This window comes from Larimichthys crocea, chromosome XVII (genome assembly GCF_000972845.2).
Source record: "Larimichthys crocea isolate SSNF chromosome XVII, L_crocea_2.0, whole genome shotgun sequence".
NCBI classification, from domain to species: domain Eukaryota; kingdom Metazoa; phylum Chordata; class Actinopteri; family Sciaenidae; genus Larimichthys; species Larimichthys crocea.
In genome coordinates this window covers 5,034,131-5,061,290 of record NC_040027.1, presented here as the reverse complement: position 1 = coordinate 5,061,290, position 27,160 = coordinate 5,034,131, and the positions used below count along the sequence as shown (strand labels likewise).

The following is a 27,160-nucleotide window of genomic DNA, read 5'->3' as shown; positions in this document are numbered from 1 at the left end:
GGGACTGTGATAACTGTAGTAAGTTTGAAGTACACCAGATTGGATGCAGGTATGTGGTTGAGACACGTAAATGTGGTCGATAAGTGTCCCGTTTTCAGTTGTTGCAGCTGTGATGAGTTGTGTGTATCTCGTATTGCCTTCTTTCCTTTGCATAGAAGGTCCTCATTAAAGTCTCCGCAAACAATGATTGGCTGGTGACTCATCATGTCCAAGGAGTTCAAGAGGCTCTCCATGTTTGGCAGAAACTTTTTGAGACAGAAGTGTGGTGGTCGATAAACAGCTACAATCACTGCTCTGACTGGGGCCTCAAGTTTGACGACTACAAACTCTAGATCAGTCACATTTTGAAAGTATCTCCGAGCCTCTGCTTGAATGTGGCTCTTACAGTACACTGCAACTCCGCCACCATCTTTTGTTGCCATGTCTGAAACAGTTGTGTAGGACACTTGTCTGCTGCGTGTAAACATGTTGTATCCTTCCAACTGAAACTTAGAGGAAACAAACGATCCAGACAGATGTGTTTCCGTGACGCATAACACATCAGAAACTGTCAGTTCATGGTGGCACTTAAGGTCCTCAATGTGAGATGGAAGTCCTTGTGTGTTGTGGTGAACAATTGTGAGGTTTTGGACTGTTCCATCTGCCAATTTCACATGCTGCAAGAGTGGTCTTGTTCTCTCGAATGATGCTAGGTTCATGTTTTGCATTGCAGCTGTGATTTCAGGATCAGCATAGATTTTCTTTTCATCAAAATCAGTGATGTGCAGCCCTTGAAGTGAGGTTGTCCTACTGAGGGCAACATACGCCACACACTTCAGAGACACCACTGCAGACTCCATTGTCATGCCTTGCACTTTGTGAGCTGTGCAGGCAAAAGCCAACTTCATTGGGAACTGCCTTCGAACGGCTCCTTTTCTGCTCATGTTCTCCTCAGTTCTCTCAATGTAGACCAGGTTATCTGACTGCCCTTGGATCTTTTTACGAAATCTCTGTCCGGCAGTTGGATTGTCCAGTGCAGTCCAATCATTGTTACTGTCGTTTGTCCGTCTTGCTGGCCTGTAACGATGTTGGCAATGGTTCCAAATGTTCCATTCACAAGTCCGTCCTCCACATCCAGATTCCTGAGTATCATTATGCGTACTCCATTTGCAGCTTGTATGCAGTCAGGTAGGTCTCGTTTGTTGCCTTTGAAGCCTCCTGTCTTGATCATTTCACCTGTGGTGGGGTCTTTAGCGTAGTCCTGTGCCTTAACGTTGACAAAATCGGTATGGAGAGCTGCTACAGTTGTTCGGTTGTGCTCATCAACCTCTTTGTTTGTTGCAAAGATGTGCAGGGCATCGAGTGGACAGTCTTTGATGTCGATGACAGTCTGGGTGAGTGAAGCTCTGTCATCGTCTCTGAGTGCGTCTGTCTTACTCTTTACCCGCAACCTGTTCAGAAGCTCTGCAAAAACAAGATCATCTTTCTGCCGCATGATCTGTGTCAGATTGACCATTTGGAAGTTGTCTTTCCACACATCGAGCACGCACTCCTCATACACGCAAAGTGGTTTTGCTTTGCCAAGTGGTGGCAGTTGGTAAAAGTCTCCCAAAAGAGTCTGCCAAAAGAGACATGCCTTTGCCTTTGATCTGCTGAAATCTCCAGTGGATGTAGGCAAATAACTCCTTTGAAACCATGGAGATTTCATCTATTATCAGAATTTCTGCATTGGACAGTATTGCTCTCATTTCATCCAGTGCATTTCCAAGTCCCTGATATGGTGCTTTCAAACTTCTTGGCAATTTTAACATTGCATGCAAGGTCTTGCCAGAGATGTTGAAGGCTGCAGTGCCAGTAAATGCAGTCAGTAGCACTGCAGGCGTGGACATGTCTCCTTGGTCGCGGAACCTTGGGAGTTGGCGCAGAATCTTTGTTGCCTCCTCATGTATGCACTTTATTACATGTGACTTTCCACAGCCAGCGCCACCACTGACAAAGTAAAAGAACTGTTCAGGATTGTGACCCCAGACACGTTTGAGGCACCATTCACGCACAGTGTAAAATATGGATGCCTGTGTTTCGTTGAGGCTTTGATATAGCTTCCTCACAAAGTCCAGGCTCAGCTTTGGTGCCTGTATTGCTGGTACAGCTATACTGCTGTCACGATTCACCTGGAAGTCTGGTACGTTGTCCATTTCGTTGTCATTATTGGGGTTTATAGCTTCTCGTTCAGCGATGCACTCCAAACGATCCACTTCAACCTCGGGTGCAAAGGTGTTCCATGCATCAACGACCAGGCCTTCCTCTTTAATTTTTTCCAGTGCCTTCTCAATTTTTTGGCCATGTCCTTCATACTTTTTTTTCATGACATCAACCAGAGGTCGTACTTCACGTCCCCATTTACGACCACATTTGTAAAACTGTTCGTATGTGGGGAATTCTTTGCTTTTCAGGTCATCATTTGATCTGTGTGGAAAGTACAGTTTGAGTAGTCGCCCGTAGTACCTTTCTGGATTTTTCTCTTCTGAGGAACGGGCAAATCTAATGATGGCCGGCTTTCCCACAGTTCTTTTTTGAATGTATCCTTTGTCATTCAAAAGAGGAACTGCATTTTTTCCTTTGGACTGTTGTCCATAGACAGCCCTGTATCGAGATGCAAAGTCAGCCAAACACAAGCATTCATATTCGGGTTTTCTGGGTCTATCTGCGTATTTCTCTACAATGCCTGACATCCACACTTGGTCTGAATCTGGGGAAATGTCTTTTAATCTGCTCATAGGGAGACTCATCTTCACTGCATTGTCGTCAGTCGGAATGAACACCACATTTCGCGAGCACTTTTTGAGTGGCAAGCTGCATGTCCGTGCTACAGCCTCTTGAGCGCTGACCTCTCTGTGTTTAGCGTATGCCTGCATTATCTGCTTCATTTCATCTTTCTCGTTGACGTTTGTTTTCTTCACATCACGAATGACATCGTTAAGGAACTCAGTCATCTCATGTTCCGGCTTGGACACATATGACATCATGTACATAAGGCAGCTGTACTCGTCAAGCACAAATTGGATGTCCATGTTTGCGTTCCATGCTCTCAGCAGATCTGGATTGTATCCATTCACCCAGCACTCCTTTGGATGACGTTTCAGCACAATGACATTGCTCATTGTTAGATTGGTGACATGTTTCTTGTATTCCTCATAGGTGAGGTTGCATTTTTCCAGCAGCTCAGACAAGTTGTTGAATGAGACATTTGGGTCACTAATGTAATTCCTTAGCGTTTGTAGCTTGTCCTTGGCCTCATTTTGTCTAAGCCGAAGAGCTCTGCTCTTTCGTTTTCCCTTTTTGCCTTTGCGTCTGTTTTTTTGTGCACTTTGTTGTTGGTCATTGTTGTCATTGTCATCATCATCGTCGTCATCTGGTGTTGGATAGGTGAGGATGGTCTTGTCCATGGGAAGTTTTGGAAAGCCAAATCTGCACATTACATTGCCTTTCTTGCAGGATTTTGAATGATTCCTGCTGTGGAGTTGAACCTCTGATACGATCTTGTGCAGCTCTGGGTCTGCATTTGGATCTGGCATCTGGCATGTGATGTACTGGTCGATGAACTTGATTACTACAGAGTCATCTTGCAGGTCTCCAAACTCGGGTGCATCTTTGATCCAAACCAGCAAGTGAATGTGAGGACTTCCTCTGGCTTGAAACTCAACTCGATAGAAGTAGTCCTCTACTTCTCCAATGGGCTGTGCAGGTGACAGTATCAGATCTGTCATCAGCGCGTCTACTCTTTTCTCAAACAGCCGCATAACAGTCACAGGGTTGCTGCGAAGTATGTCACATTTGGCATTCCAGTCGAGCTGTGAAAAGTCAACTTGTTCTCCTTGTTGAGCTTTCACTGCCTCTATGACCTCAGGCCATCTCATTTCAGCCGCAGAAAATGTGAGGAAGAATGTAGGCTTTCCCAACTGCCTGACCATGGCATTCAGGTCTTTGAGTGTTTTTTCCCAGTATGCCGGAGTGCCTCGCAGAGGTTGCATGAAGCGTGTTGCGTCCTTGTTTGTTATTAGTTTTTCCACCTCTTGTTTATCTTGAAGCATCTTGCTGGAGATTTTGCGCCCATCGCTGGTTATCGGTTTGCCTTTGCGCATTTGGATTGACATGCTGTTTGTAGCCATGTGTGTTTCAGTCACAAACTGGGCAAAGAACAGGTAACTCTGGTCACTTGCAAATCGGGTGTCAACACAGAACAGTCTTGCATTGAAGTATTTACTGGGTGACAGTTTTTTTTCCCTGACCTCATCTAATGTGTTTTGGCCTGTTGGGAACTGCACAGGGAAGGCCATGGCTTCTAGTTTAGGTATGGCAAAGAAGCCAACAGGTTTATTTCCTTGGGCGGGTGCAACGCTGAAAATTCCATCGCCATAAGATAGCGCTTCTTGTGCTATGTCGGGTGGCTGCATGCAAGAGTCCAAGACCAGACCAGGTCTAAGTTCATCTTTCTCTGGGTTTTGAGACTGGTCAGCCTGCTCACTTGCATCTCCATTGTCCTGTTGTGTCTGTTCTTCATTACATGGCAGATCATCTGGGAGACTGTTAAATGTAGCACCTTGATCAATAGATACATCTTTGTATTCCGAATGCATGTCCTTGAGTGTCGCTAGTGCGGCTAGCACATTCTTCATGTTGACAGTGTAGAAGTACTGATGCCCTTTGTACTTGATGCGTCGTTTTAGTTTAACTTGCAACAGCTGGGCATCGCTGCTTGGTCTTGGGAGACAGTTCACTGTAGCTTCTACCTCAGAGGGCACACATACAACAGCACCGTGTACTGCTCTTTGCTGACCTTTTGGCAATGCAACAATTTTGGCAAAAGGTAGGATCTTGGCAATCAGCTGTCTCTCCAGCACGTTCAGTTCAGCCAGTTCCAAAGGAATTGGTGCCAGCTCCAATTTATTTGCCACTGCAATAGTTGGCAGGTTTCCTCTTCTCAGGTGGTCATCACAGCTGTAGCAGATCCACTCCTGCATTCTTTCGTGTGGCATGGTGCAAGTGGAAGAGCACCCAATGTCACAGACATGAACATATTTACCACTTAAGCAAGCAGCAGCCAAATCACTGTTTCTGACGTATTTGGTCCTGTTGCATTGCATCACTTGATTAGGAAACAGAGTCCGGTGGCACACTGTACAGACATAGGTGGGTCCTTGCTTAGTCTTTTCCCGGAATGAAGATATTGCAGCCTCCATCACAGGATTGATCACAGGCTGTGGTTTATCTTCGGGTGTTGGAGTTTGGTGGCACATTACATTCCGTCTGTATTTCTTTTTGATTCTCAGGGCACAATTCATTTTGTAACGGATGTAAAATGCAGCATTTGTTTTAGACTTGTCCCCTCTGTGCTTGATACAGCGCCTGATGTGCTGCAGCCTGAAGACTGGGTCAGTGTGGTACCTGGTTTGAATATCTTGTTTCTGTTTTTGCCTGTACTCCTGGTCACAAGCATACCTTGATGTGACATGAGTTTTCTGTTTTTGCCTGTACTCCTGGTCACATGCATACCTTGATGTGACATGAGTTTTCTGTTTTTGCCTGTACTCCTGGTCACATGCATACCTTGATGTGACATGAGTTTTCTGTTTTTGCCTGTACTCCTGGTCACAGGCATATCTTGATGTGACATGAGTTTTCTGTTTTTGCCTGTACTCCTGGTCACAAGCATACCTTGAAGTGGCATATGCTTTCTTCTTCTCTCTGACTTCAGGATGTTCATTATATCTCTGGGCCATGTATTTTTTCTGTCGAGTCTGAAAATCCAAATCTGTCTTGTATCTTCTGATACTGTACAGTTTCTTTTTGGTTTCCTGTCCAGATTTGTTCTCTGTCTTTTTGCTTTTACTTGCTCTGCGCAAAAATTTGTGTCGCAGTTGCTTGCCCAGTTTGGCAACATTTTTTACCGCTTCCTCAACATTGTTGTGTTGCTGAGTGACAACTGAAGTGGTCTGTGACTTGGTTTCTTGGGTTTTTGCATTAGTTTCTGGTTGAAGTACGACTGAAGGCATTTTTGCTGCCTCCACATCACTCTCTGGGAGTTGTTCTCCAAAACCAGTTTCTGTTCCATGATGTTCACAGGATTTGTCGACCGGGTCAAAAGAAACTGGCACAAACTCATAGCTGGCATTGACACCACGGTCTTCAAACAGCCTGTGCAGATGGCTGATGAGGTCACTCAGGTGGCTGAAGATCAGCACAATAGCAGTTCCATCAGGGTAGGGCAAACCTTTTGCATTTCTTGAGTGAGAATCAAACACTCCGTATCGTCCTGATCTGTCACGGAACACGGCAATGCACTCAGGAGATACAATTAAGATGGCATTGCTGACATCTGTTGACAGAGACTGAAGTTGTGCCTCCATAGTCAACCAGCCACCAGGCTGTCCTTGGGCCTTCATATATCCACATCTTATGGGAGACATGCGCACATTGTAGACATTGTTGTCTGTTAGAGCTTGCTGCGGCATCTCCTCCACAGTCAGGTGGTCATCAACATATCGGCCCTCCGACACTAGCTGGCTTTTGATCCCAACATAAAGTGAGTCTCCTATCTCAAGCATTCTGTCAAGATTGGCAGTGTTGAACTGTGATCCCTCACTGTGGTAGGCCAGAAATGTAAGAGCCATGCAGGTGCACTGATGATTTCTGCTGAAAATGTTGTATCTGTGATCATTCTGGCTGTGGGTCGCCCTCACAGAAAAAATCGGTTTGCCTCTTCTTTGCTGTGGCTCTTCAATATGAGGTTCTTTGTGTGGCCAATGGGGAAGCTGAACAATGGTATGAAGATTTATCATTAATTATCTTGTTACTACAATATTTGTGTTCATTTTTTCAATAATTTTATGAGAAAAAATAGAATGTAGTATAATTAATTTAAATGAGATTTGAATTCAAATGTTTAAATATTTCACCTGAAATTAATATTAGAAATGTGCTATTTATGATTTAAAGATTTTATGCATGTGTTTTATGTGTGCCTCTCTGGGCCGTGTCTAAATATTAACTCAGGATTTGCAAAACTATTGTAAGATTTTGAAGGCTAAGAAGTGAGTAAGTATGTAAAGTGATGTAGTTGTCTATACAGATAGCTTTAACCTGAAACGCCAGTGTTGGCATCTCACATGTGACGTTTAGGTTCACATTTTAGACTTACCTTTCTTTTCTTTTTATGCATGTGTTTTATGTGTGCCTCTCTGGGCCGTGTCTAAATATTAACTCAGGATTTGCAAAACTATTGTAAGATTTTGAAGGCTAAGAAGTGAGTAAGTATGTAAAGTGATGTAGTTGTCTATACAGATAGCTTTAACCTGAAACGCCAGTGTTAGCATCTCACATGTGACGTTTCGGTTCACATTTTAGACTTACCTTTCTTTTTTTATTTCAGGTAAAAGGGTTCTGTTAGGTTGTTTACGTCTAGGTATTTGTTGTTTACATCAGGATTTGAAAAACTATTGTAAGATTTTGAAGGCTAAGAAGCGAGTAAGTATGTAAAGTGATATAGTTGTCTATACAGATAGCTTTACCCTGAAACACCAGTGTTGGCATCTCACATGTGACATTGAGGTTCACATTTTAGACTTATCTTTCTTTTTTTTATTTCAGGTAAATGGGGTCTGTTAGGTTGTTTACGTCTAGTTATTTAAAATAATTGGTTAGATTTGGGAAAAGATTGGCTGTTGTGATGTGGATTATGTTTTCAAAAGACACTACTGTCAATGAAATGTGAAGTAAACAAACCCATATTGTACAGATGTTTAGTATGATTGTTTTGCGTTAAGTCTTGTATTTATTTTATACATGTCATGTCTGTGTTTGTTGAAGTGTAATACTTGTTTGTGTAAATGTTTTGTGTCCCTTTGTGTAACAACTGTAGAGGGGAAAAAAAAGGCCTACCTTTGTAGTTGGATAACGGGAGCAGGTGGGTGCATCATCCATTACCCAGAAGCTTTTTGGCGCTGTAGACGTCTGTGCTTTGGGTGTCTGATGAGACATGATACCAAGTTAATAAAAATAAAGACATAAGCAGAACAATGTACTCACCTGATACATATTTCAAAGACTTGATATTACACACACAAAATGCTAGATTGGTGAATAATTAATTTTAAAAAACCTACCTTTTCAACTGGAGAACGGGGGCAGGTGGGTGCATCTGTTCTCTGCTCTCCAGAAGTCATCCAGTTCTTTGACTGTTGAGGACTCTGTATTTTGGGAATCTGATGACACATGATACCAAATTCATTTATATATTGTAAATACTCAATTGTGGATTAAGATTTTATTGAAGTAGTTAAGACAACATAACTGAAAGTACAGCAGGTCCACTCTCAAGGGGAAAAAAAACCCCATACCTTGTAGGCTGGAGAATTAGTTGGGGTGGGTGCATTTTCCATCGCCCATAGCCTGCTGGTGGGTGGAGGTGTTTCAGGCATCTAATAAGATATGATATCAAGTATATAAAACTTTACTGTGTTGTTGGAACCTGATTACACATGACAGGAATGCCATAAAATGTAACAAATACAAATGTAGTTTAATTACATCAGCACTATTGTGTCAACATCATCTATATACTTGTTTCTGTACCTGATGGGTGGAAGTGGTTGGGCTAACTGGGGCAGGATCTGCAAGGTCGAGCCTTGCCCAGCGCACTTTCTGAGCCTGGGATCGCTTGCCCTTCCTCGGCATCTTGAAAACAATTAGAACAACATTTCAGCAATTTTGTCTAAATTATGTATTAACATTTAATTTAAAAGATATTGAATACATAACAAAGTCATACCTTGAACACTTAAGTTTGTAATGTCTGTGTCCAGTAGAGGATCGTCACATGAACCCACCAAAAAGCACAAAAATAGAAAAGAAGCAAAATACCACAGTAAGACTGATAGTTATGTATCACAATTTGACTAAAATATTCCATCTATTTATAAACGCACTCACCAAGACAAGGAATTCCAACAGTTAAACTATTGCCCTGGTCTTCTTGGTCACACGTGGGCCTCCCCGAGTCTTCCTCGTCTCACGTGGTCCTGCAATACAGTAGAATGTACAACAGTAACTCACAAAATATCACAACTGTAACAACATTAAAAGCTAAACTATATAAACTAAATGTAATCTACTCCTAACCTAACCTAACCTAACCTAACCTAACAGTACTGTCTAAACCTAAATAATAAATGTGCAAAAAATATGAAAAGTTAGCTTAGTCTGTCTTGAAGATGCTGGACACAGGAAACCTGGAAAAGACAGAAAACACAGTGAATTCTGTACTAAATATTGTCAACCACATATGAAAAAACAGCATGGTGTGAAACACTTACTCTGATGTAAAGCAACAACAAAACTGGGATGTCTTTTCAGGTTTTAGCCTACAAAATAAATAAATACAAGATATTAATGAGACTGTAATACTTAATTAGATATGTTTGACAAAACATGAATTAATGAATTAACATTATTGTTACCAATTCCTTTTTACCATTTAATTTGAGTAACATTACTACCATTATTACCTTATTTTAAAAAACAAATTAAAAAAATAACATTGATAAACCCAAATACACCTTTACTCCATATGTGTAAATCACTGTACATACATCACAGAACAATGATTAAAAGTTCTTCAGTAATAGGGGTGGGCGATATATCGAATATACTCGATATATCGCGGCTTGTTCTCCGTGAGATGTATAAAATGACTATATCGCGACCATCGAGTACTTCTCACGTAAATGTTTTCGTCTGCATTTAATTCTCCGGAGTTTTGCCTGTGTCACTCACTCCTGGTGCTGCTCACAGCACGCAGCACACTTCCCCGCCCACCCAGAAAAATCCCCTGCGCGCATGCGGTCACCGGAGCAGATCGCCGCCAGTCTAGTCAATGAGAGCACTCACACAGGGCGCGTCGCGGAGCGTCTCAGAAGCGTCTCCCCGCGCCACGGTGCGAGCATTCTATAGCATTTCTATTTTTGACACGAGCCGCTGCTAGACCTCAATACGCAGTTCATGTAGCTTATTACAACTTCACATCAAAGTTACGTCATGACCGGTGGCACCAGGTGATCAAAGATCGATCAAAGGGTCTCAACATGAACGACGAGAGACTAATTGTTGAAGTGGAACAACACACAATCATTTATGACACAACAGATGCTTTTTATAATCTCTTCCATGTTGTGATCTCGTGTGAATACGCTGCCAAGATGCGCCCGGTGTGAGTTGACGCAGGGCAGAGGACGCAGCTAAAACGCTACACAGCCGTTACTAATCTAATAGAAGGGTCTACTTGAATCATCATACTGATGTTATTTTTTGCATCAAAGGGTTGAATTTAACATTCATAGTGATTTAGAGGAGAAATAAAAATATTGAGATATATATCGTGTATCGCGATATAGCTTAAAAATATTGAGATATTGGTTATAGGCCATATCGTGCAGCCCTATTCAGTAATAATAATTTCAGTGTTTTGCAACATTAAAAAACATACTTTAAAAAATGTCTTACCTGAAGAGGTAGAGATGAACAACTGGATACTTGAGGTCAACGCCGAAGTGGATACTGAAGTGAAATGAAGTCGCGTTTATCTAGAATAGGACAACACCAGTGAGCTTCAAAGACATGTAACAATAATGTATTATTTATGTTTTAAATAATTCAATAAATGTATCACTCATGCCACAATCATGTCATCATATCATAACACTTCCAAATAGCAAATAGTGTTGATAAAAAAAAAACATAATTTATGAAGATTTATGTTAAAAACAGTCTTTAACAAAAACTCACACTGAAAAACATATATAGTCTTGGCAAAACATATTTACCGAAGAAATGGTCGCGCAGTGTAAATCTGTGAGGCGAAAAACAGGATTAAAGACAGCTCCACTTGAGCACACTGCCATAGTTGTAGTAAGCAAGCAGTAAACAATATGCCACTCTGTGTCAGGTAGCACTGTACATTACAGCTCAGTAGCTCAGTAGCATAGTAATAGGTAATAATTTGATAATAGTGATGAATACTTTCAAAAACTTAAAGTGTAAAATTACCCAAATACATCCAATGCCAGAATTAGGCCATCAATGGCTATGACTTTGGTATTAGAAATACACCTATATCAAAATATTACCGCAGTATAAATATCAGAACAGTTACATTATCAACTTATACAACTGTTTCAGTGTTAAAACTGAAATCAAGCCACATGCAATTAAACATCCTAACAAAACAGGACTTAGCAAGAAGCTAGCATCAAAATTCACATAAAGCACTAGGCCACACAATTCTGGTATATCACACTAACTTAGTTTTGTTTGTGCTTTTTTTTTGCAACATTAACAAAGAAAAACACACACACACATACACACACACGTGTGTATATAACTGTTGTGTCAATCAACCCGTTCAGTGCAATGAATCAGTTAGTAGCAGACACACCATTTCAATCATCTAAAAACTACAGGACTACTAACAGGAAGCTCATCAAGGTCCACATACAACACTAGCCAATAGTTTGCAAGGTCAACCAGTACCCAGACAATTATTAATGTTTTACAGATTGTTTATGTTCATGAAATGTATATTAGGCCGCAACCTTTTTTTAGTATTTTAATTCAGTTTATTCAGCTGAGAATTCTTTCTGCTGCATACAGGTTTAATACACATGTTAATATATTGTTGTTATTGTTAATTCTCTCAGGCTGCAGTATTTATTTAGATATTAGTAACGTAGGAAAGTGAAACATTACACAAAATCACACACAAAATCAATCAGCAGACAGGAGAAACATGTAGGCTAATTCTCTCAATAATCGCAAAAAGGCCCAAAAAACCCACCACAGCCGCACATACACACACACGCACGTGGATTCACACAGCAGTCTGTATATTAATATTAGTTAATTCATTAATCCAAAGCTGTTTAGGCCTACAGTATCAACTCACAACAAATTAGTATTTTAGCGCTCTCACGCACTAAATACACACACAGGACATTAATATTGGTCTCACATACAGTATGTCCAAGATTACAGGATTTATTTTTTCAACCAGTTTCAACCACGAGCTTAGCACAAGTTAGCTCGCTAAACGAGCGGCTCAACTTAAATTCAGTAAATTAGCAAAATAAAATTACAAGCGTGGTCTAAAAGAAGCTCGAATCAACTGATCACTACATTTATTAAATGACCTTATACACAATAATAGTGAACATTTTAACCCTCCGAGGACGGATTGGGCAGATCCACTTGGGACCTTTTGTATTGAAAGGGCATTATTTTACTGTTCTTCACATATTTGGTTGAAAAACTGCAGGCAAAAGGATTGAAAAATATTAATGAATTAATTTATTATATATATTCATTAAAAAAGTCTTCACTAGTACTGTTTGAGGTGTGATTTTGAGTAAAAAATTACAAAAATCTACTTTTCGTATTTAAAATTATTTACTGTACTGTAGTAGGCTATTGTAGATTTTTGACTCATATTTCCCTTATAAGCACATGAATACCTATAAACCTAAATGTTAAAGAAGTAAAAAAAAAACAACAACACATTTTTGATAGCAAACATCACAATTAACATAGCTAACGTTATAGGCCATAGGTACCATGCTAGCGAAATATACAGTTTAAAAAATGCGGCCTCTCACCTCAGACGTAGAGCCGGAGAGGAGGAGTTCCGGTCGGAGTACAGTAAATAAATATATGTCAAATCATGTCATGCGACACGCGACAGCAGCTTGTCGTTACGGTGATGACGTATGAGGGGCAGAGCTGAGGGCACAGACAGCAGAGTTTGCGTCTATATTTTCTGTTCATCGTATCCTCTCTCCTCTGTTCTTTACCATGACAGACACATAATACACGGTTAATCAGCATTCTTACCTATATTTTATTCGGCGTACGTGTAATCCACCAACCACCACGTATTTTAATGATAAATCTAGGTTTTTCCATCTAAAACCCACTAAAATAATGAGGCTGGTAACGAGTTGATGCGACAAAGTCGGCCAAAAAGTTTGTATTTATATATTATATTGATGCCGAATTGACAAAAAGACTGTTGAGATAAGATTGTTTTTTTTTTCTTGTGTTTCTACAGTTAGTGCTTTTATGTAAACGTTAATCATTGTTAATACATGATATTTCTTAAAGGGATCTTGGCATGATATTTTACTGGGAGTATTCAGAGCATCATGGTCTAATTCAAACTGCTAGTAACTAAAAGAGTAATAATCATAATCATGGGAATAATAAGTAAGTAAATAATAATAATAACTAATGCTGATGCTAATTGCTAGAGCGTCAGCATGTGTTTAATTCCTAGTGGGTAATTGTGCTAATTACTAAGCTCCAAGGCTTAGCATGTTAGCAATTAGCATTTATTTAATTCGTAGTGGCTAATTGTGCTAATTATTAAGCTTCAAGGCTTAGTGTGAATTGCTAGCGCTGAGACTTAGTGCTGACTCACTAGCAATTAACGTTAACATTAATTTTAGCATTGGCCGCTAATGTTAGGAATTAACATGTCTTAGCATGTCTTTACAGCTAGCTAGCATGTTAACATTAACATGTTAACGCTGATGGGCTAGCAATTACCATTAGCATGTTAACATTAGCATGTTAACATGAGCATGTTAACATTAGCATGTCAGCATTAGCATGTTACCATTAGCATGTTAACACTGATGGGCTAGCAGTTAGCATTAGCATGTTAGCATTAGCATGTTAGCGCTGATGGGCTAGCAGTTACCATTAGCATGTTAGCATTAGCATGTTAGCATTAGCATTTTAACGTTAGCATGTTAACGCTGATGCGCTAGCAATTACCATTAGCATGATAACATTAACATGTTAACATTAGCATGTTAACGCTGATGCACTAGCAATTAACATTAGCATGTTGGCATTACCATGTTAACATTAACATGTATTTAATTCCTAGTGGCTAATGGTAATTATCATGTTAACGAGCTAGCTGCTCTGCTGTCTCTGTCTGCCATTTTAGACAGACAAGTTCAAATTAAGTGCCAAGAACTACTAAAATGGCTGCTGCTCAGCTTCTGGTGGCCCCTCCCCCCTCTTCTCCTTCACGCAGGCTGAGATTGCCAAGCAACCAGGACCAACTGTAATCAGGGGAGCGGTTTGCACCTGTTAGAATGTCAGTTAGAGACTGAGAGAAAATGGTGAGAACTGCTCTCGAAAAGGAAGGACTTCTGGCCAAACCGTAGTTCCAATCATTGAACCAGCTTAACCTGAGGCACGATGAGACCTTCCTGATCGTTTTACATGTTCATTTTGTGTCGATAAATGAAGAAATCTGTCCTCAGGAGCAAGAGAGAGAAACGTTACTTCTGCCTTTCTCCAGAAAATTTTCCTCCTTTTTTAATATGGGAGTCTATGAGGCTGTTGGCGGAAGTAGTCGATCAATGAGCGTGTATGGAGCCAAAACTATATGTCTGACAGCTTTGGCAGGCGAATGTGAGTGATACAACAAATTTTGCTACGTTTCTATGTAGAAATCGTGTCTGTAGTGGGGCATTTGAGGCCACGGTAGTCGAATCCATTTTATTTTTTCACAGATTTTCTCCCTGCTCCTCACTCTAGCTGATGATGTCATCCACTCTAGCACAAACATTCCGCCACATACACACCCATTATAAACCCAGAAATTTGACTAAAAACCTCCTTAACTTTGAGCCTTGATAGTTTAAAAACGGTAAAAGCTTTCGATGAGTGTAGTGAATCCCTGAAGATAAGGGAAGCATACCTACGTTTTAAAGTTTAAACGAAGTCTCTCAGTGAAAGTATGCCAGAGCAGTTCATTGTTGAAAATGTCTGTTGAAATGTATTTTTTTTCGGGCCTCCCCATTCATTCCATATGGGAAATTTTTCGCAATACATTCACAATAAATTCGCGAAAAACATGCGAAACTCTTAGAAAAGTCATAGCAATCGATTCCCGGCCGAGCCGGTCGTTCTGATGCCTGTTTTGTGTATGTGCAACAAAAACTCTGGGAGGAGTAGCGTGACAAAAAAACAGCGTAAGAATAACTAGAAAAATTTCTAAAGAAATTTTGAGTGTGCCTGACTCTGGCCCCGTCGTCCCCATACAATTATTACTGACACTGCTCAGCAAATTCAGTACTAGAAAAGAAATTTTGAGAGTGACGAGTGGGCTGTTGCTGGGGGTCTGTATTCAAAAAGCACACCTCAAACAGTTATTTTTAACATGTTTATTTAGACACAGGAGCAGCTAGCGCTTACATGCTAGCAATTAACATTAGCATTTTAGCATTAGCATGTTAACAATGATGGACTAGCAGTTAGCATTAGCATGTTAGCACTGATGCACTAGCAGTTAACATTAGCATGTTAACATTAGCATGTTAGCATTAGCATGTTAACATTAGCATGTTAGCGCTGATGGGCTAACAGTTAATATTAGCATGTTAGCATTAGCATGTTAACATTAGCATGTTACCATTAACATGTTAACGCTGATGGGCTAGCAGTTAACATTGGCATGTTAGCTACCATGTTTAGCGCTGATGCACTAGCGGTTACATTAGCATGTTAACATTAACATGTTAACATTAGCATTTTGCATTAAGCATTTTAACATTAGCATTGTAACTTAGCATGTTACGCTGATGGGCTAGCAGTTAGCATTAGCATGTTAGCATTAGCATGTTAACATTAGCATGTTGGCATTAGCATGTTAGCGCTGATGGGCTAACAGTTAACATTAGCATGTTAACATTAGCATGTTAACATTAGCATGTTAGCATTAGCATGTTAACATTAGCATGTTAGCGCTGATGTGCTGATAGGCTAACAGTTAAATTAGCTGTTAGCATTAACTGTTAGCATTACATGTTAACGCTGATGGGCTAGCAGTTACCATTGGCATTTTAGCATTAGCATGTTAGCACTGATGCACTAGCACGTTAACATTAGCATGTAGCATTAGCATGTTAGCATTAGCATGTTATACTAGCATGTTAGCTGATGGGCTAACAGTTAATATTAGCATGTTAGCATTAGCATGTTAGCATTAGCATGTTAACATTAACATGTTAACATTAGCATGTTAGCGTTGATGGGCTAACAGTTAACATTAGCATGTTAATATTAGCATGTTAGCATTAGCATGTTAGCGCTGATGTGTTAACAGTTAGCATTGGCTAATGGTAATTATCATTAGCATGGTACTGAAGCTAGCTGCTCTGCTGTCTCTGTCTGCCATTTTGTAGACACAGTTCAAATTAAGTGCCAAGAACTATTAAAATGGCTGCCGTCGGCTTCTGGTGGCCCCTTCCCCTCTCTTCCTTCACGCAGGCTGAGGTTGCCAAGCAACCAGGACCTAATCAGCAGCAGCTGATCTGCACCTGTTAGAATGTCAGTTAGAGACTGAGAGAAAATGCTGAGAACTCCTCTCGAAAAGGAAGGACTTTTGGCCAAACCGTAATTCCAATCATTGAACCGGCTTACCTGAGCACGATGAGACCTTCCTGATCGTTTTACTATTCGTTTTTGTGTCGATAAATGAAGAAATGTGCCCTCAGGAGCAAGAGAGAGAAACGTTACTTCTGCCTTTCTCCAGAAAATTTCGCTCCTTTTTTAACATTGGAGTCTATGAGGCTGTTGGGGAGTAGTCGATCAATTAGCCCATCAGGAGCCAAACTATATGTCTGACAGCTTTGGCAGGCGAATTGAGTGATACAACAATTTGCTAGTTTCTATGTGAAAATCGTGTCTGATGGGGCATTTGAGGTCACGGTAGTGAAATCCGTTTTATTTTTTCACTGATTGTTCTCTCCCCTCTCCACTCTAGCGATGACATCACTCACTGTAGCTCTGGAAGTTCTCGCAATACACCCCTTCATTTTTGGCTTCGTTTTCTGGATTTTTGGCAAAACGTTTGCCGAAACTCTTAGAAAAGACTAGCCATCGATTCCCGGCCGAGCCGGTCGTTTTGATACCCGTTTTGTGTATGTGCGACAAAAACTGGGAGGAAGCGAACCGAAAAAAACACGGAAGAAACGGAAGACGAATAATAATAAAACTAGAAAAATTTCTAAAGAAATTTTGAGTGTGCCTGACTCTGGCCCCGTCTCCCCATGCATTATTACTGACATGCTCGCAAATTCGTATTAGCAGTTAGCATGTTAACATTAGCATGTTAGCATTAGCATGTTAGCATTAGCAGTTAACGCTGGCATGTTAACACTGATACGCTAGCAGTTGCATAGCATGTTAGCATTAGCATGTTAGCATTAGAATGTTAGCTTAGCATGTTAGCATTAGCATGTTAGCCTAGCATGTTACGGTGATGCGCTAGCAGTTAACATTACGTGTTAGCATTAGCTGGTTACCATTAGCATGTTAGCATTAGCATGTTACGGTGATGCACTAGCAGTTTAGCATTAGCATGTTAACATTAGCATTTTATGATTAGCATTTTATGTTAGCTGTTAGCATTAATTATGTTAGCAGAGCATGTGTTTCATCGGTGGCTAATGTTAATTAGCATGAACAGTTAGCCATTAGCATATAAGCTGATGCGCTAGCAGTTAGCATTAGCGTGTTATTAAAACTGTTAGTAATCAGATGTATTTAATCCTAGTGGCTAATGTTAATTAGCACAAATTTTAGCATTGTCGCTAATGTTAGACAAATGTTGCAAATAGCATGTCTTTACAGCTGTGCGCTAACGCTCTGCTGTCTCTGTCTGCCATTTTACACAGACAGGTTCAAATTAAGTGCCAAGACTACTAAAATGGCCGCCAGCTCCGGTTCTGCTGGCCCCCCCCTCCTCCTAGAATTAAATACATGTGTGCTTGGTTTCTGTGTGTGTGTGTGTGTGTGTGTGTGTGTGTGTGTGTGTGTGTGTCTGCCTGTCTGTCTATGTGTTTGTGTTTGTGGAGATCTCATGCTTGAGTTGCCAAGAACCAGGGTGAGTGCAGGTCAGCAGTAATTAGTCCAGGTGCTGATGCAGCTCTGTCCCTCTTGAGATGCACAGTATATGTCTGAATGATCCCCTCGAAGGTGGCCAAAAAAAAAACTATAAGGTATGCCTCAAACCAAAATCTGAAATGACCAGAAGAATGCTCGTCTTGTTAAAATGTCTGTGCCAAGTTTCAGGCGAAAATTGTATAAACTTTGGCCGTAGGACTCAGAAAAGCACCAATTGCTCCCTGCGTCTTCTAGAAAATTCTCGGCTCAAAATAACTGGGAGTATATGAGGCTGTTGCGGGAGTAGTCGATCAATCAGCCTGTATGAGCCAAAACTATATAGGAGACAGCGCTTGCACAGTGTTATCACTGCGATCACCTCGAAATTTTCCTCTACATTTTAGGGGATAAATCTGTCTGTAGCTGGGCATTTGAGGCCAGGTAGTGAATGCCGTTTTATTTTTTCACTGATTGTTCTCTTCCCCTCCCCTCTAGCGATGACATCACGCACTCTAGGTCTGGAAAGTTCTCGCAATACACACCCATTCATTTTTTGGCTTCGTTTTTCTGGATTTTGGCAAAACCGTTGCCAAAACTCTTAGAAAAGTCTAGCCCTCGATTCCCGGCCGAGCCGGTCGTTTGATACCCGTTTTGGTATGTGCGACAAAAACTCTGGGGGGAGAAGCGAACGAAAAAAACACGGAAGAAGGAAGAGAAACTAGAAAAATTTCTAAAGAAATTTGAGTGTGCCTGACTCTGGCCCGTCGTCCCCACAATACTGACACTGCTCAGCAATTCAGTACTAGAAAAGAAATTTTGAGAGTGACGAGTGGGCTGTTGCTGGGGGTTTGTATTCAAAAAGCCACACCCAAACAGTCATTTTTAACATTGTTATTTAGACACAGGAGCAGCTAGCGCTTACGTGCTACAATTAACATAGATAGCTAGCATTTACATGTTCATTAGCAGTAACCAATGATGGACTAGCAGTTAGCATTAGCATGTTAGCATTAACATGTTAACATTAGCATTTTACATTAGCATGTTAGCGCTGTATGGGATAACGTTAACATAGCCATCGTTAACATTAGCATGTTAGCATAGCATGTTCGCCATTAGCATGTTATGCGTGATGTGCTAAAGTTAGCAGCATGTAACATTAGCATGTTAACCTTGCATGTTAACCATTGTGGCATGTTACAATAGCATGTTAACATTAGCATGTTAGCGGCTTGATGGGCTAACAGTCTAACATTGCAGTTAGCATTAGCATGTTAATTAGCATGTTAACATTTAGCATTTTAGCATTAGCCTGTTACATAGCCGGTAACTTAGCATGTTAGCATTAGCACTGTTAGCCTTGCATGTTACATTAGCATGTTAGCTGAGGGTAAACACAAAACATAAACAGTTACATTAGATGTTAGCATAGCCTGTTAGCATCTAGCTGTTGAGTTGTGCTAACAGTTAAATTGAGCGTTACCATTACCTGTTAACCATTAGCATGTTAGCTGGCATGTTAGCATTAGCATGTTATACTTGACTGTTGGCATTACCATGTTATATTACTATGTTAGAATTAGCATGTTAACATTAGCATGTACATTTAGCATTTTTAACGGTGATGCGCTACAAGTTAACATTAGCATGATAAATTACATGTTAACATTAGCATGTTAACGTTGCCTGGCTAACATTAACATTAACATGTTCGCATTGTATGTTAGCATTAAGGCATGTTAACATCGCCTGTTAGCATTAAGCATGTTAGCATTAGCATGTTAACAATTCGCATGTTAACGCTGATGCATAGCAATTAACATTACCATGTTGGCATTACCCTTTAAATTTAGCATGTATTTATTCCTAGTGGCTAATGGTAATTATCATGCATGTTAACGAGCTAGCTGCTCTGCTGTCTCTGTCTGCCATTTTAGACATACAAGTTCAAATTACGGCCAGAACACTACTAAATGGTGCCGCTCGGCTTCTGGTGGCCCCTCCCCCTCTTCTCCTTCAGCACGGCTGAGGTTGCCAAGCAACCAGGACCTAATCAGCAGCAGCTGATCTTCACCTGTTAGAATGTCAGTTAGAGACTGAGAGAAATGTGAGAACTCCTCTCGAAAAGGAAGGACTTTTGGCCAAACCGTAATTCCAATCATTGAACCGGCTTAACCTGAGGCACGATGAGACCTTCCTGATCGTTTTACATATTGTTTTGTGTCGATAAATGAAGAAATGTGCCCTCAGGAGCAAGAGAGAGAAACGTTACTTCTGCCTTTCTCCAAAAATTTCGCTCCTTTTTAACATTGGAGTCTATGAGGCTGTTGGCGGGAGTAGTCGATCAATTAGGCCCTCAGGAGCCAAAACTATATGTTGACAGCTTTGGCAGGCGAATGTGAGTGTACAACCAATTTTGCTACGTTTATGTAGGAATCGTGTCTGTAGTGGCGGCTTGAGGCACGGTAGTGAAATCCGTTTTATTTTTTCCATGATTGTTCTCTCCCCTCTCCACTCTAGCGATGACATCACGCACTTAGCTCTGGAGTTTCTGCAATACACACCCTCTTCATTTTGGCTTCGTTTTTCTGGATTTTTGGCAAAACCGTTTGCCGAAACCTTAGAAAAGACATAGCCATCGATTCCCGGCCGAGCCGGTCGTTTTGATACCCGTTTTGTGTATGTGCGAAAAAACTTGGGAGAAGCGAACCGAAAAAAAACACGGAAGAAACCGGGGAAGAGGAGATAAAAGGTTAAGACACTACCAGTAGAAAATTTCTAAAAGAAATTTGAGTGTGGGCCGTGACTCTTGGCACCTCGTGCCCCATACAATTATTAACTGACACTGCTAGCAAATTCAGTTCACTAGAAAGAAAATTTTGAGAGTGACGGGTGGGCTGTTGTGCTGGCGGGTCCTGTATTCAAAAGCACACCTCAATGGGCTAGCAGTAACATTAGCATGCTACCATTTAGCTGTCTACATTAGCATGCTAGCATTCGGCATTTTCTCAGGTAACAATGTAGCGCTGATGGGGTCACAGTTCACATTAGCATGTTAACATTAACATGTTCAACGCTGCTGGGCTAGCATGTTAGCATGGGGGGGCCCATTTTATCATTTAGCATGTTAACTTGGCATGTTCGTGCATCTCGCATGCTTTACCATTAGCATGTTAGCGGCTGGGCTAACATGTTAACATTCGCATGTTAGCATTAGCATGTTAACAATAGCATGTTAGCTGCTGTGTTGAAGGCAACACGTTAAACATTTAGCATGTGTACCATTATGCATGTTAACAGTAAGCATGCTAAACGTTTGATGGGCTAGCAGTTCCCCATTGCATTTTAGCCTAGCATGTTAGGCTGATGCACCCGCAGTTAACCTTAGCTGTTAAAATTAACATGTTAACATTTAGCATTTTAGCATTCCACATTTTGCATTAGCCTGTTAGCATTAGCCCTGGTTAGCATTAGCATGTTAGCGCTGACGGGCTAACAGTTAACTTAGCATGTTAGCATTATGCATGTTAGGATCAGCCATGGTAGGTGTGTGTTAACAGTTAGCATTGGCCTGTTTACCATTAGCATGTTAGCGTGATGCTAACAGTTTAACATTAGCATGTTAGCATGGCATGTTAGCATTCGCTTTTTATACGTACATGTTATCATAACCTCTGTTAGAATTAACATGTTAGCATTAGCATTTTCACGGTGATGCTGCTAAACAATTACCCAGCCTGATTAACATTAACACGGGTAACATTAGCATGTAACGCTGATGGGCTAGCAGTTAGCATTAGAATGTTAGCATTAACATGTCAAACTAACATGTTAGTCGCATGTTAACATTAGCATGTATGCGCTGATGGGCTAACAGAGCATTTAGCATGTTAACCTTAGAATTTCGCATAGATGTTAGCATTAGCATGTTAGCGCTGCTGGCTAAACGTTAGCATTGGCATGTTACCATTAGCATGTAGCGCTGAGGAGCTAAAAACGTTAACCATTAGGCATGTTCGCATTAGCATGTTAACATTAACATGTTTAGCGTGATTTCTAAACTAGTTAGCATTTAAACATTTTAACATTGAGCCTGTAGCGCATTATGTGCTGATGGCTAACGTTAACTTAGCATGTTAACCATAACATGTTAAATTAGCATTTTAGCATTCGCATGGTTAGCATTAGGCCTGTTATCATTTAGCATGTTAACCTTAAGCTGTTAGCGCTGATGGCTAACGGTTAAACACTTGCATTGTTAAACATTGCATGTTAAACTTAGTGTCGCATTAGCATGTTACCGCTGATGTGCTAAAGTTAGCTTGGCATGTTCCAATTAGCCTGTTCGCGTTATGGCTAACAGTTAACATTAGCCATGTTTAGCATTGGAATGTCAGGCATTAAGCATGTTAACATTAGCATGGGGCATTAGCAGTTAGCGCGATGCGCTCGCATGTTCTCATTTACTATGTTAGCCTTAGCGTTAACATTAGCATGTTCACATTAGCATTTTACCGGTGATGGTAGGCAATTACCATTAGCATGAATAACATTAAATGTTACCACATTAGCATGTTTAACGCTTATGCCACTACAATTAACATTAACTGTTGGCATTACCATGCTTAACCTAGATGTATTTAATCCTAGTGGTAATGTAATCATTCTTAGCCATGTTAACGCGCTAGCTGCTCTGCTGTCTCCGTCTGCCATTTTAGACATACAAGTTCAAATAAGCGCAACGAACTACCTAAAATGGCCTGCACGCTCGCTTCTTGTGCCCCTCCCCCCTCTTTCTTCCTTCACGCAGGCTGAGGTTGCCAAGCAACCAGGAACCTCTCCGCAGCAGCTGATCTGCAACTGTAGAATGTCAGTTAGAGACTGAGAGCAATGCTGAGAACTCTCTTGAAAAGGAGGACTTTGGCCAAACCGTTTTCCCATCATTGAACGCTTAACTGAGCACGATGAGGACCTTCCTTGATCGTTTTTACATATTCGTTTTGTGTCTATAAATGAAGAATGGTGCCTCAGGAGCAAGCGAGAGAAACGTTACTTTTGCATCTCTCCAGGAAAAATTCGCTCCTCTTTTAAACCTTGGAGGTCTATGAGGGGGGGTTCTCTTCCCCTGGTGGGGTGGGGGGGGGGGGCCTGTTGGCGGGAGTAGTCGATTCAATCCGCCTGTATGGAGCCAAAACTATATAGGTAGGACCAGCTTCAAACAGTTGTTATCATGCGATCACCTCGGGAATTTCCTACATTTTAAGGGGATAACATGTCTGTAGCTGGCCATTGCGGCCAGTGGTAGTGAAATCCGTCTTTATTTTTTCACTATTGTTCTCTCCCCTCTCCACTCTAGCGATGACATCACTCACTGTAGCTCTGGAAAGTTCTCGCAATACACACCCATTCATTTTTTGGCTTCGTTTTTCTGGATTTTTGGCAAAACCGTTTGCCGAAACTCTTAGAAAAGACATAGCCATCGATTCCCGGCCGAGCCGGTCGTTTTGATACCCGTTTTGTGTATGTGCGACAAAAACTCTGGAGAAGCGAACCGAAAAAAACACGGAAGAAACGGAAGACGAATAATAATAAGAATAAGCCCGAGAGGTTTTAAAGAGTGTGCTCTTTCAGGCACACTCAATAATAAGAATAAGCCCGAAAGGTTTTAAAGAGTGTGCGCTTTCAGGCACACTCAATAAGCGCGGTGGATAACATATAGTGTGCGCCTTGCACGCACACTCAACAATATTTGAGTTTGTCACTGTTTTTATTATCACTAGAAATTATTTTACAGATCATGCTAGTGTTTTTAAACTAAAACTCTTCTAAACTTGCTAAACTTAAACCCTAAGCTTTACTTATTGTAGACTCCATCCTCCTATCCAGGGCTCTAAAGTAACACCCGCCAACCCGCCAAATGCGGGTGAAAATACATATTGGCGTGTATTAAAAAAAAACTCACTAGCCAGCTTGGCCGGTGATAAATGAGGCACTTTACCATCTATTTCGCGGGACGCGTGATCGCGGTTTCTATGGGAACCCGCACAACGCGTGCTCTCACTGGTCAAACAGGCTTCCCGGTGCGTTGTGTGAACGTGGCGTATTTGGTCCGTCCTGCACGCGACTTCAAACCCCACCGGCAGTGTTTCAGGAGCGAGCGCTTAGCGCGCCAGACTTTGTTTACTTGCTCAGATTTGGACATTTTCCCGGTGTATGTTCTTCTAAACATACTTCTACATGTGTAAATATGCTACGTAGTTAATTAGTTTCTTAACTAAGTAACTTTTGTCTGTTTTTACGACCGGCAGTGTACGGTCGTATTTTATTTTGAAAATCCACCGGATTCTCTTTGCTTTTTCTGTGTCTGGCTTCCGCCCGCTCGAGGTGCTCTGTGTAAATTGACGCGTGCTGCTCGCGAGTTTTAATGTTTTTATTTTATTGTTATGTACAAAAAATGGGTCATATTAGACCCTAAATAGTATGTAAGGGTTAATGAGTAATGAAATGTTAGGATTATTTTTGTATGTACTTTGTATGTAAGTTCCCAACTTTATTGTAAGATTAATTTAAAGCTTTGGTTAATAAAATGAATGAATGAATGAATGAATGAATGAATGAATGAATGAATTCAGTTGCTCTCATTTTTTGCACGGAAAAAATGTGGCTAGTGGAAATTCTGATTGGGTGGTAACTTCAGAAACTTACCAGCCACATTGGCTGGTGATCAAAAAAGTTAATTTAGAGCCCTGCTCCTATCTGTGTTTCATGTCTTGTCTTAAACTATTCATCACCACAACCCACCCTCCACCCCGTCCTATAGCACTATATTAGTGTGGGCTTCATCTAGCGCTGTAATGCTAATAGCCTATTCTCCTTGCTCATCCGGTCCTGACTGAGCAGTTAGCCTGCAGCGCTAGCAGCACTTTGCACAGGGAACAGCCTTTCTCTCCACCACCCTCACCCTCTCTTCATCTGTGTGTGCTCTTCACATGGGTGCTGCTTTTTAATCTGCTTCTCTCTCTTAGCAGGTTGGTTTGGGGCAAGTTGTGGCATATATTAGCTGACATTATAGAGGCTTGGCCCTCATACTGGACAGCTGTGTTCATATGTTTGTACAAACCAATGACAGCTCCTGTTCTTTGTCAAATGTCAGCTATAGGAAGCCAGAAGCTATGATTAATTTGATGATAGATATTATAGCTGCTATCTTAGAGTATCAATAATATTAAAGATAGTGGTCGTTCACTGGTCATTCTGCACATCAATGTAAAACAAATATTGAGGATTTAAGTCATTTCAAAATAACTGTAATAAATGTACAAATACTGAAAAGGCTGCTTAACCCATGGATTGATTGATCTGTGTTCAGTTTCTTGCAAGTTTTTTTTTGTTTTGTTTTGTTTTTTTATCACACTGGATTTCATATTAGCAGCACAGATGTGTGTCAACCTCTCCATTCATCCAATCGCCCAATCCTAATACAAAAACACATACTGAAAAAAAGTAAGTGAGTAATTTATTTTTTGGTTCGAAATCCCACGAGAACATCCAACCTGCAAATGACTCCTGTGGATCTATGGCATATGTGTCAAACTCAAGGCCCGAGGGCCACATTGGGCCCGTGAATGAATTATCTTTGGCCCGCATGATAAAATCTATTTACTATTAGAGCTGGCCCGCTGGTATATCGCATGCACCACCACAATACTACAAATCCCACAATGCACTGCCCGTGAACGCGCGCCTAACTCATTCATCTGCAGTCTTATGGTATTACACACCACTTGTGTCAACTTTCAACTGTCCCTCTCCCCAAAAAATGGCTAAACAAAAGGTGGACTTTGAAAGCAGGTTTTCAAGACAGGTGGGAGGCAGCGTATATGTTTGCAGATGTAAAGGGCAAAGCTGTGTGTCTTCTGTGTGGAGACAGTGTGGCTGTAATGAAAGAATACAACCTAAGAAGACACTATGGAACGAAACACCACAACAGATACAAGCATCTGGACACGACACACAGGCTACAGAAGGTAGAAGAGTTAAAAAGAAGCCTGGTGTCACAGCAGGCTGTGTTTACTAAAGCAAGGCTGCTGTTAAGGCCAAGAGGTTGCAAAATTAGCCCGGCCCTTTACCGAGGGGGGATTTGTCAAAAAACTGCGTGATTAAAGTTTGTGACGCCGTGTGCCCAGAAAAAAGGCAAGCCTTTTTAAATGTGTGTGTCATCACCTTGCTCCCAATCTCCAACAACAGCTTGTGGGAAGGGGAAAAGATTTCATTGCATACTCGCTTGCTGTGGATAAGAGCACCGACACTTCTGACACTGCCTGCTGTCAATTTTCATCCATGGAGTGGACTCAAGCCTGTGCGTAACAGAGGAGGTTTTGGGATTACACTCAATGCATGGCACAACTACGGGGAAAGTTCTCTTTGAAGAGGCGTCCAGATGTGTAGATAAACTGGGCCTGCCGTGGAATAAACTTGTGGGACTGACAACAGATGGAGCGCCTTCCATGTGCAGTCAAAAGAGTGGATTGTATTTTATAATTAATATTGTTTTATAGGCAATAATCTATAGTCCTTGTTAGTTCCAGGTTCAATATGTACAATAAGGTCGTTTCAATAAATTGTCAATAAACGTTGAACCCATCCGGCCCTTGACTTGTTGCAATTTTTTTAATTTTGGCCCACTGTGTATTTGAGTTTGACACCCCTGAGTGACTCCTGCCCCGCACATACATGCCCCATCTTCAACTTTCTACTGTAACGGGTCAATAAAGGTAAGGCATGTCATTACAGTTACAGTTACACACAAGGTATGATACTCTTGTTATGTTTTAGACTTTATCCTTCTATTGTAAGCCTATTGCTCAATGTAACAGGTAAGGAATAGACGAACATGTCTATGGGCATGATTTCAGTTGTCAGGTAAGTTAACAGTTTGGTTTCCATCATGCTGGACATTGTTGCTATCAAAAATGAATTGCCTTTCTTTCATTATATTGGCTTGGCACAAGTAGAATGAGCCATTTGTGATAACATTAGTGATAAGTTGTTTGTTGTTGAAAGGCGATTCATTTTTGATGAGCAACAACAAAGATAACAAGAGTATCATACCTTGTGTGTAACTGTAACTGTTATTACATGCCTTACCTTTATTGACCCGGTACGGTAGAAA

General features: G+C 41.0%; 2 protein-coding genes across 5 annotated transcripts in view; one reads left to right on the top strand and one right to left on the bottom strand.

The window, feature by feature from the left end:
• LOC104939120 (disks large homolog 1) overlaps positions 1-27,160 on the top strand; it is a 165,218-nt gene that overhangs the window by 95,008 nt on the left and 43,050 nt on the right. The gene's annotated exons all lie outside the window — the stretch shown is intronic.
• LOC109138373 (uncharacterized) lies at positions 1,126-12,704 on the bottom strand. 2 transcript variants are annotated; one of them, XM_027290622.1, is made up of 10 exons: positions 12,681-12,697; positions 10,537-10,616; positions 9,351-9,398; positions 8,968-9,266; positions 8,807-8,830; positions 8,611-8,712; positions 8,376-8,456; positions 8,142-8,240; positions 7,918-8,004; positions 1,126-6,791 (listed from the first exon to the last, which is right to left on the bottom strand). In XM_027290622.1, the coding sequence occupies exons 6-10, from the start codon at positions 8,710-8,712 to the stop codon at positions 1,533-1,535; spliced, it is 5,628 nt and encodes a 1,875-aa protein (XP_027146423.1). In that variant the 5' UTR covers positions 8,807-8,830; positions 8,968-9,266; positions 9,351-9,398; positions 10,537-10,616; positions 12,681-12,697; the 3' UTR covers positions 1,126-1,532. The 2 variants fall into 2 exon arrangements, with proteins under 2 accessions (XP_027146423.1, XP_027146424.1); XM_027290623.1 differs by lacking the exon at positions 8,376-8,456 and having other exon boundaries at positions 12,681-12,704.